At 39.5% G+C, this 11,623-nt stretch overlaps 1 protein-coding gene across 1 annotated transcript in view; it reads right to left on the bottom strand.

Moving 5' to 3' along the window:
* The window catches only part of mtr (5-methyltetrahydrofolate-homocysteine methyltransferase), a 103,835-nt gene that overhangs the window by 10,752 nt on the left and 81,460 nt on the right, over positions 1-11,623 (bottom strand). The window contains exons 26-30 of the mRNA XM_037691576.1: positions 8,369-8,444; positions 8,064-8,219; positions 5,554-5,753; positions 5,212-5,412; positions 3,253-3,445 (exon numbers count right to left, since the gene is read on the bottom strand). Coding sequence (XP_037547504.1) covers positions 3,253-3,445; positions 5,212-5,412; positions 5,554-5,753; positions 8,064-8,219; positions 8,369-8,444 — 826 coding nt within the window. The remainder of the gene's footprint in view (positions 1-3,252; positions 3,446-5,211; positions 5,413-5,553; positions 5,754-8,063; positions 8,220-8,368; positions 8,445-11,623) is intronic.

Here is an 11,623-nt window from a genome sequence, read left to right as displayed (position 1 = left end):
GTCACCTCTTCTCGTTGTGCAGCGTTTTCTGCCACACTTTTCCCTTCCCACAGACTTCCCACTGAGGTGCCTTGATACAGCACTCTGGGAACAGCCTATTCGTTCAGCAATTCCTTTCTGTGTCTTACCCTCTTGCTTGAGGGTGTCAATGATGGCCTTCTAGACAGCAATCAGGTCGGCAGTCTTACCCATGATTGCGGTTTTGAGTAATGAACAAGGCTGGGAGTTTTTAAAAGCCTCAGGAATCTTTTGCAGGTGTTTAGAGTTACGTCGTTGATTTAGATGGTTTGGTTAATAGCTTGTTTAGAGAACCTTTTCATGATATGCTAATTTTTTGGGACAGGCATTTTGAGTTTTCATGAGCTGTATGCCATAATCATCAGTATTAAAACAATTAAAGACCTAAAATATTTCAGTTGGAGTGCAATGAATCTGAAATATATGAAAGTTTCATTTTTATCATTACATTATTGAAAATAATGACCTTTATCACAATATGCTTTTTTTTTTGAGAAGGACCTGTATACACACACTAGGGCATTAACAGAGTACTCAAGTAATCTACACATCGATTGCTAGGACATCTATCGAGGTTAAAAATGTAAGGTCGGGCTGAAATTAAAGATAGTTATGATTGGAATTGGGACGGGGACAGTGTTAAGTACTTAGGAGTGGTAATACATCGTGAACCCACTAGAATGTTTGAGGCCAACTACGGCCCTCTGAATAAAGCTTTAAATTTGGATATACAAAGATGGAATGCCATAGCTTTTTTGGACCTACATTCCAGGATTGAGTCAATTGGTTTAAATATTCTTCCCCGAATGTTGTATTTATTCCAGTCTTTGCCAGTTCCCATATCCTCAAAACAATTTGGGGAATGGGATAAAATATTGTTAAAATACATTTGGAAAGGGAAAAAAGCCCGAGTTAAATATAAAACCTTACAATTGAAGAAAGAAAAGGGGGGTTATGGGCTCCCTTGTCTACGAGAATATTATTGTGCAGCTCAACTGAGACCACTGGTATGTTTGTGCTGTCCTGATTACACTGCGGGATGGAAAGATGTGGAAGGGACAACTATCAAAACAATACCGGTTCAAGCTATAATAGCTGATAAAAAATTGCAGAAGAAAATCCATTTGGAAGATGAACCCATATCACAAGTAATGATATCTGCCTGGAATGAAGCAATTAAAATATGTGGTTTGGAAAACGTCTCTAAAATCTTAAGGTGGTGTGCTTATGATTCAGACTTTACTCCAAATCAATATGATGACAGATTCAAGAACTGGACTTTAAAAGGCCTAACCAACTATTATTCATTTGTCCACAAGGGGGCACTTCAAAGTTTTGAAATCTTGAAAGGTAAACATGATCTAGGCCCAGACGATTTTTTCAGGTATCTACAAGTTAGAAATTATTTTAATCAGGATCTGAAAGTACCTTTACATAATCTAGGATTGGTGGAAACATTTACATCACTGACTGAATCTAGAACAGCAAATAAAATTATTTCCAGATTGTACAACGCCATCTTGCGGTGTAAGAAAGACAGCACAGTTTATATTAAAGTGAAGTGGGAAAAAGAAGGTAACCTGTCAATTCCAAAGGAAAGTTGGGACCACATATGTAAGGTACAGTGGATGACAACAGGATCGAAAGTCTGGCGGGAATTTTGTTGGAAAAACATAATAAGATTTTTCATAACTCCTGCTCAGAAAAGGTATCAGGGAACTGGGGATACTTGTTGGAGATGTGGGGGAGAAGGGGCCAACCATTTACATATTTTTTGGGACTGCCAAGTTATTCAACAATACTGGTCTTTGATCCACGAACATTTACAGAAAGTTTTTTCATCTGTGTTTCCTTTAACTTTTGAAAGCATATTTTTGTGTAACATGCCAGTGGACAATTTGAACTCTAGTGATAAAAAACTTTTGTACATCTTACTGGCTGCGAGTAAAAAGGCTCTAACAAGGAGATGGCTCAAACCTGAACCACCAAGAATTGAAGAATGGATTGATGTTGTGAAAGAAATTTATACACTAGAAAAACTGTCTTTTTCTGTCAAAGTGCAAAGGGATACTTTCTATAAAATATGGTCTAAATGGACGGAATATGTTAAACCTGTGAGATCTGACTTTATATAAACCTTGCCATTATATAGATTGGTGCAGTAACTTGAACAGTGATATCAATGACGGGATTATAATTTGGCTACCCCGCCACCCTCACCCCAGTTCCTGTGTGTTCGTATTATTTTGGTTTGTTTTTTTTTTTTGTTTTTTTTCTTCTTCTTCTTCTTTTTTCTTAAAAAAAAAGGTAAAAATAAGAAAGCAAAAGCATTGTATTTTAACTATGTCATTGTAATATATTTTGTGCTTTCTCAATAAAAATGTTAATTAAAAAAAAAAAAAAAAATGTAAGGTCGGGTATCCCTAGTGACGTCATATTATGTGACCACCGTATGAGCGTAGGGGGCGGTGTTGCACTGTTGCAGGTCACAGAGTATGGTGTAACACCGGGTCCAATCCACGGAACCAGAACCAGTTTCGGCTTCAGTTTTGTTTTTGACGTGCTGCATGTTTCTTCACGTTTGCAGTTTAATAATAATAACTAATAGTTTAGTTTTTCCTGTGACTTATTTGCAGTATGATAAATGGTAGGAGCATAATATATGCTCCCAATGTTTTGTTGGACCTTTTTTGTAAATAATTACCTTTTTTTGCGGTTTTATTTATTTATTTATTTTTGTATCTTGAGATCTATGACGTCATCATATACTCGAGTTCTACTCGGGTTTTATTATGTTAATGTCGAGTTCAAAAATTATATACATATATAAACAGGTTTGATGTTTCTTTCTCATTGGTTAGTACTTCACTATCAGGAGAGAAGGCTGAGATCACTCAAAGTACCCCCAGGATGAGCTTATTTAATAACCAACAGGAAAATGAACCAATCACATTGTTAATGTAGAGTGGGTAGAACAAAAACACAGGTCACACATCACAAGTCTGATGCTGTACTTGTTAAAAAAGGAGGAAAACATTTTCTGTTCAGTATCTGGGTTGTGAAACTAAAAGTAAAGGGATATTATCGGACTGCGACTTTGTAGCGTCTTCAAAGTTACCATTTACTATGTTGCTACAATATTATATCCTGAAGGAAGGTTTAGCTCTTACAATCACAGTTCACCACTGGTGTTTCATTTCGTAAAGAAAGCAACGGGAGTTTCAGAGATCTCACCTGTCTTCTCAAGAACATCGGCCAGGTTCCACATGGTAATCTTTTCTGTGTGGTCAGGCTGGCTGGGGTAGCCAGGAGCAGGTCTAATACCTTGGTATCGAACCCTGTGAAGATCTGAGGCCTGCAAAACCTCATCAGTATTGTAACCCCACAGCTCCTTACGCACACGAGTGTGTAGCTCCTCAGCAAATGCCTAAAGAACAAAAAGGACCGTAAAAGTTCAATTATTAAAGAATCTACTCCCTGAGGTATCTTGTAAGAGTTTAAAACAAAGCAAATGAACTTGAGGATACTTCATTTCTCATCTAAAGTAGGGATGCACGATAATATCGGCATGGTATCGGCCGATATTAGCGATAAAGTTAAATATCGGACATCGGCCATTAAATCAAAATAACTCACCGATAAAAAAAGGCGCCGTTTTTGTATTACAACCCAGTGACAAGGATGCTTGCACTGCCAGCACAATGTTATGACATCACGTGCGCCACGGAGTTTAGATTTGTGAACATTTACAAATTTGCACTGTTAAGAGTGTTGTCATTGTGTTAGTGAGTAAATGTCATGAATAAATTTGACATTAAACATAATCTCAGTTCAAGTGTTACATCATTTTCAGCCCCGTTTTGGCATCTGCATTTGGTGGCAGACCAAATTGACAAACACCATGCAGAATATTGTAGTATTTTAATTCCACAGCAGAGAAAGCTATGTATTCTCTGTAAGTAGGTCTAGTGGGAAAAAATATCGATATTGGTATTGATTATTGGCCAAATAACTTTTAACATATCGGCGTATTGGATATCGGCCAAAAATCCAATATCGTGCATCTCTAATCTAAAGAGCTTTCTAAGTTCAAACTGAACCGTGCCGGGTTGCAAACTTCAAACTGCATGAGACACTCCATTTAAGTGAGCTGAATTCATATGCTGAGAACTCCACTTCCTCATCTGGAAAGTTTCGGTATTTGTGAGGCCTTGTCCACATGAAAACACACATTTTAAAAACAACACATGAAAGTATCCTGATGCATGCTCAATAATCCAGGTAGAAAAATCTAAAAAAGTTAAATCTGGTCCTCTGGACATTCAAAACACATGAAAGTGTTTGTTGTTTCTAGAAATGTCTTTGCAAACAGAATAGTTTCTAGAAATGTCTTCGCCCCCACAGAAACACAGAAAATGACCCAAAACCCTGTGGTTACTATACCAGTCTTGTATGTGACACTGAAACACTGTTACAGAAGTAAAATTAAAAGCAGCAAAGACAGTGTGGGATGTAAAAGTTTGTGGGTTAAGGGCAAAATGTACACAAGAAGAAAAATAGGATGATGTAGGAGTTATGATGTTTATACTAAGAGATCATACAAACAGAGATTTTATTTGGTAGCAATACCTAATACTGCTCATTAGGGGAGCGGTGGCGCAGAGGTTAGAGAAAATGGACCTGTGATCGGAAGATTGCCTTTTAAACTCCCGGTACCAACAACATCAAAATGCAGGTGGAAAAGGTGAAACATCCACACCTGCCTCCACTCTCATTTGCCCAACTTTGGGCCCTTAAGCAAGGCCCTTAACCTCCACCATCTGCTCCCCATGGTGACCAAGGCAGCAGCTCTCTGCTCCACGTAGCTCGGTGGTCAGTGGTTGTGTCAGGAAGGACATCTGGTGTAAAAAATAACTGCCAAATCTTGGTGCGACTTAGTTCGATGTAGCAACCCCTGAAGAAGGGAGCAGCCGAAACAAGAAAAATAAAAATAATAATAAAACCTAATACTGCTCAAAACATACTTGGCACTGGACAGTTGTATGTATTGCTACCAAAAAAATGCCCAAAATTTCAACATACTTCTTGTTTTGTTACACACTGATTTCCCCGTTTGGTTTCATCCGGTACGTTCAGAACAAGTTATTGAGTAGAGGATATTTTGGGTTTCCAGGAAGATTCCGAGAACAGTACCTCAGCCAGCCGGTCAGCCAGAGCTTTCACCATGATGCTGCTGTAGTCGTCCCCTTGAGCCTGGAACTGCTGACACAGCTCCTCAGCTCCAAACACACTAACAGCAAACATTCCAATATAGTCTGCCACTCCACTGTCAAGAGGAGCCACAAAATCAGAAATACACAGGTAGGGCTCTAAACTAGAGCCATCCTTCTCTGCCTGCAAAACACACAAACAGCAAAGTTCAGTAACTCTGTGTAAACTAAGAAACACTTCAAAACCCAACTCTGCCCATCACAATCCTTTAAACTGAAGTAGAAGAATCAAATAAAGAAACTGAAGACACACACAGTTCTTTACCTGCTGCCGTAAGCCATGAAACGTTGTCATAGGCTTTGTGTCTTTGCCAACAGGAACATCATCTTTGTACACGTTGATGTCATCACCATCACTCTGAGCACGCCAGAAACCCACCAAGCCCCGCCCCTTCAGACTGCTTCGGTCAATAACACGACTAAGCATTAACTGGGCGTCATCAAAGACTTTGCGAGCCTCCACACCTGCAACAAAATGTGACCTTACATATCAGGTTTAGAACATAAACCAACACGTGCAAATACTGTACATTCCTAAGGCCTAATACAGGAAGGTTTAATAACTATATTTATGCATATTTAACCTGATAGTTAAGATATTTTAAAGACAGGTTCTGTGGAAAGAATATGAACAATTAATACGTTAGCTGTTGTAGATAGCTCTTTGAACAGATTCATTTTAGAGAAGCAGATTAATTCTGGCTGGATTGATTAGTCCGACTGGGATTAAAGGGGATTATTATAGTTTTAAAACAAAGATAGATTTGAATGTTATTTTAAAGATTTTAAAGTAATTCTAAATTGCCATTAATTTTGAATGAAACTATTATTTTGGAAGAAATATATTCCTAGAAGGATGTCAGGCCAGACTGACAGTAGCTGCTTTTTTGCTGCCACCACTGTTTGTTCTTTATAACCACAGACTTTGAACAATTTATAAGTTATAACTATAAAATAATTTGGGTAATAACTAAACTTTCATCTGCTTTCTGGGTAACAAGGAGATCAAACACATTGGACACTAACCCTGGAAGCTCCTTTAACTTCATGACAGTTAGGGTTTCTTTGAGGAGAATAAAACCTAACCTTATTTAACTAGTTAAAAATAAACCAGCTACCAGGGAGCACAAGCTAGTGGATCCCTTGTGCCGCTCCCAAGCCCGGGTAAATGGTGAGGGTTGTGTCAAGAAGGGCATCCAACGTAAAACACTTTTGCCAAAACTAATATGCTATCTCATCAAAGCGACACCATACTGGATCGGTCGAAGCCCAGGTTAACAACGACCACCACCGGTGCTGTTGACAAACAGAGTGCTGGCAGAAATTGTGCTACTGTTAGTCGAAGACCAAGAAGAGAACTTGGAGAGATGGAGGTATGCACTTGAAAGAAGAGGAATGAAAGTCAGTTGTAGTAAGACGGAGTACATGTGTGAATGAGAGGGAGGAGGTGGAACAGTGAGGTTACAAGAAGCAGAGGTCACAAAGGTGCAGGACTTCAAGTACTTGGGGTCCACTGTCCAAGAAAATGGGGAATGTGGTGAAGAGATGAAAAAGAGAGTCCAGGCAGGATGGAGAAAAGTTTCAGGAGTGATGTGCAACAATCTGCTGGACCACAGTACAACCGTAAAGCATAATCTTAAGGCAAATTGAGACCTACATTCAAGGATCTGCATAGTTTTGCAAAGGTCTAAGAAAAGTTTGACCTTGATGGTAATGATGATGTTCAAATGAACATCCAAGACTTGGATCATTTTTTCCAAACATTTTCCAGACACCACATTGTCTGACAAGATCTACCTGAGCATTCTCACCTCCAACAGAGAGATGCATGGCTTTATTAGATGCCAAACAAAGTTAATCTAAAGTAAACATTGTTGGATTTTATACCTGGATTATTGAGCATGGACTTTGGTGTTTTGAACCAGTTTGACATGACTATCGATGAGGGAGAGGGCAGGCACTGGAGGAAAAGGCGTGCCCCAGAGACCATCTTAGCACCAACATAACTGTTTTGTTTCCACTTTGGAATAAGCTGTTGGGAGAGAATCAGTTTTGTTTGGTGTTTCCTCAGACTGATGAAGCCTGGATGGAGGGCGAAACGTCTCAGCCAAAAAAAAAGAAACCGTCCAGATAACCTGAATGAACAATGTTGGATTTTATACCTGGATTATTGAGCATGGACTTTGGTGTTAATCCAAAGTGACTACTCCCTCGTCTGCAAGGCATTGGAGAAGGAATCCCTGTCCACCTGGTTTAATTCATGGGCTGGACATCAAACAAGGTAGAAAAGAAAAATCCTCGGATTTACTACGACGACCTCCTTTGTACGTTTTTTTGGATCACAAAATGAAGTGAGAATGGATGAGAATAAATACTTCAAAAAACTGTTTATTCATAACCTCCACCCCTACATCAAACACCTCCTTGGTATACACACAGATCTAAATCTGAGTATATTCAGGTTGAGAGAAATGGCTTGCAAAGCTTTTGAACTACGCACAAGAGCTACAACACATGTGTTTACCCCTCATTCTTTAGAGTTTGTTGAGTTCACCAAGGCCACGTATTAGTGTGCCAGAGCACCTGTGACAAGTGCCTGTACACACTGTTCAGAAGTTTAAAAGCCAACTAAAAATGGGCTGGTCCACAAAATGAATAACAAAACTACAAATGCATTTGCAAGTCATTTCCTTTTAAGAACAAACATGCCCTGTATGGTGAAGTCTTACAGATTTAAAGGGTGACTGATCCAGAAGACAAGAACAAAATCATTACCAACAGTCTTGTCATTGAAGATCTTGGGGTATCCTCTGTTGGGGTATTTGCCCCTCAGCTGCCACACATCAAAGAAAGGCTTCCAATCAATGAAGTCTACCAGACTGTTCAGATCGTAGCAGTCAAAGATACGGGTGCCCAGAAACTGAGGACGCACTGCAAAACAAAAAATAACTCCTACTTTCAGCATACAGCTGCTATGTTTGATTTTAATACAGACTTTGATTTCTCCCAAAACAATTACTAGAAATGTGTACAATAGCATTTGTCAGAGACATTCATTCATCTCATCTGTACCAGCTCACCTGGTTTAGGCAAAGAAAGCCAGTCAATGTGTAAAGACCTCCTCCTGGCTTCCGGTAGAGGCAGATACTGGCGATCCTGGAACAAATACAGAAACAAACAGACAATAAATCACAGGTACAAATCATTATGCAACACATTCAAAGTTTAAAACAGTTCAGCCATAACTCTAAATGTTGCCTGCTACGAAAAGACAAAGGTGGGACTCATGTTTTTTCTCATGTTTTTGTGTCTTCTTCAATTCATTTCAGTTTATTTATATAGTGCCAAATCACAAAAGTCATCTCAGGGCACTGTACAAAAACATTCATATAAATTAAAAAAGCCAAGTAGTAAAAGTTATATATCTAAGGAACCCAGCAGATTGTGTTGAATATTCACTTTGTCGTAGTCTCTCATCCTGAGAAAGCACAAAGACAACAGTGGAAAGGAAAAACTTCCTTTTAACAGGAATAAACCTCCAGCAGAACCAGGCTCAGGACAAGCGGCCATCTGCTTCGACCGGCTGGGTTTGAGAGGACAGGAAGGAGAAACAAACAAACACAGAATGACAGGTCCAGGTGTACCCCATATTGGAAGATAGATAAAAAAAATGCAAGTTAAGGATAGAGATAATTACAAATACAAACAGGTAGAGTAGAGCAAGTAAAGACAGAAGCAGAATGAGGAAATGTGGTCAATTTGTCCTCCAGTAGTCTAAGGGTGCATTCACACTAGCCCTGTTTAGTCCGCTTTAATCGAACTCTAGCTTGTTTTCCTTGAAAGTCTGGCTCGTTTAGGGAGGTGTGAACACACCATCGAACTCTGTCACGGAACAAAAAGGCAAACTCTGGCCCGGGCTAAAACCTAGGTCTCGGTCCGGTAGAAGAGAACTCCAGCGCGGTTCGAGTACAGTGTGAATGTATACAGACCGAGCCCCGCTCCACAGGGTAAACAAACACACATTTCTCTGACCTTATATGGAGCCGTCAGCTGCCTTGTGTGAAAAACAATATTCTCCATGGTCTTCTGCCTCATCTTCTGCTCATGCTAAGTCCATTTTTGAAAAATGACAAAATATAACTCCTAAAACTGCTAAAACTTGATGCCACTTAGTTTTTATTTTTATTTACAGAAGAAGAAGACGTGTCTTCAGAGGTTTTTGTGTCGTTTCTTTCAGTAGTTCTTGGTGCAGCGCCCCCTCAGGCGAGCGGGGGAATAGGTTGGTTCAACAGGTTGACTCGACTGCACAGTGCAGTGTGAATGCAAACGCACCAGCTCAAATGTAAACAAAAGGTCATGAATATTGGTCCCGAACCGAACCGAGTCTACCGGACTATCTAGTGTGAAAACGACCTAAGACTATAGCAGCATAACTAAGGGATAGCTCAGGAAACCCAAACCAGCCTTAACTATAGGATTTATCAAAAAGGAAAGACTTGGGTTTAATCTTAAAAGTAGACAATGTGCCAGGCTCATGAACATTAACTGGAAGTTGTTTCCACAAAAGCTCTCTGACTCCCATTCTGCTTTTGGAAACTCTAGGGAACACAAGTAAACCTGCAGCCTGAGAGCGAAGATCTGTAATATAAGATGGAGTTAGGTTGTTGAGAGCTTTGTAGGTTAGAAGTAAGATTTTGAATTCTATTCTGGATTTGACAGGGAGCCATTGGAGAGAAACTAAAACTGGAGAGATATGATCTCTCCTATTAACTCCATTTAAGACTCTGGCAGAAGCATTTTGGATCAACTGAAGATGTTTTAAAGAAGTATTTGGACACCCAGATAATAAACCATTGCAATAGTCCAGTCTAGACGTGACAAATGCATGGACCAGTTTTTCTGCATCATTTTTTAGATAAGATGTTTCTAATTTTAGTGATATTACGCAGGTGGAAGAAGGTGGTTCTAGTAACGTTTTTAATGTGGGGGATAAAAGACATGTCCTGATCAAAAATAACACCAAGATTTTTAACATTAGAGCTGGAAGTCAGATTAATGCCATCCAGAGGAAGTTAAAGACTGCTAAATTAATTCCTAAGATGCTCATATCCAAAAACCACAACCTCTGTCTTATGTGAGTTTAAAAGCAGAACATTTAGGGTCATCCAGGTTTTTATGTCTTTAAGACATGCTTGTAGTCTAAGTAGCTGATTAGATTCGTTATGTTTCATGGACAAATATAATTACGTGTCATCAGTGTGGTGGAAACGTACGGACGGGCCACCAGTATGTAGATGAACATATCCTGAGATATTCACCTGATTAAAACGGATTCTTTCATTTTTCTGGACTGAATATAAACGTGCATTGAATTTAATAAAATGTAACGTGAGACGTTATTTATCTTTGACCCATCAAAATGAATGTGGTCATTTATTTACAGAATCAAAGTTTAACATCAAACATTTACATTAATTTGGCAAAATATGAAAATAACAACATAATTAATCAGTAAGCTGTACAATTATGATCAACCACACGGCGGTGATTGGGAGACTTTACACAGACATTTCTAAAATATCTGGAATGATTTCTACTTGATAGAAGAATTTAAAGATGGAAAATGAAGTTTAAAGGGAGTAAAAGATGGTGTGTGAGGGAGAGTGTTGACCAGAAACGACACTCTCCATTCGAACCCAGCTTTCCTCGGTACGCTCGGTAGTGAACTTGACTCGTTACCTTTCTGAAGATGAATCGGCGGATACGGAGTTCCAGTTAACGCTACCTGTCCAGCGTCTCCATAGGATGGCTGTGACTCGTCCGAAGTAGTGACGATATTCCGTCTGACACAAGTTCACCTCAGCCAGTGGACCTCACATGAGTGGGGTTCGTCCGAGTTCCACTCAGAGGTGGAAGATGTTATAATCCCAATCTCGGAAGAGCCTTATCATGGCTGGACTTCTGTTCTCCCAAACGACTGGAGCTGCAAACTCTCCAGCCCGACTCCAACGGCAACTCACAGAAACTTGAGAGAACTAGGAAGTACCGACATTTTAAAGGGCTCTATTTCCGGTTCATTTGGGAGTTTTCTTATTGGTCAATGTCGACCAGACAGGGGTGTGTTTTGTGACGTAAAAGGTTACTAGAAGTCAGAAAACAGCAAGAATGTTATGGAACAGATTGAAAATGTTTTTCAGACAGGCGAGAGAAATGTTTGGGCGAGTTTGGAGAAACAGGTGCCAACTTCTCTGTTTACGTCTGAGAGGATTTAAAAACAAGACAGTTGTTCCAACACTTGTCTGCTTCGACTCCGACCTTGGAACAAACGTACACTG

The sequence above is a fragment of the Nematolebias whitei genome, chromosome 17, assembly GCF_014905685.2.
Source record: "Nematolebias whitei isolate Nwh7 chromosome 17, NemWhi1, whole genome shotgun sequence".
Taxonomy (NCBI): Eukaryota; Metazoa; Chordata; class Actinopteri; order Cyprinodontiformes; family Rivulidae; genus Nematolebias; species Nematolebias whitei.
The sequence above is the reverse complement of the archived record's forward strand: the minus strand, read 5'-3'. Positions and strand labels throughout refer to the sequence as shown.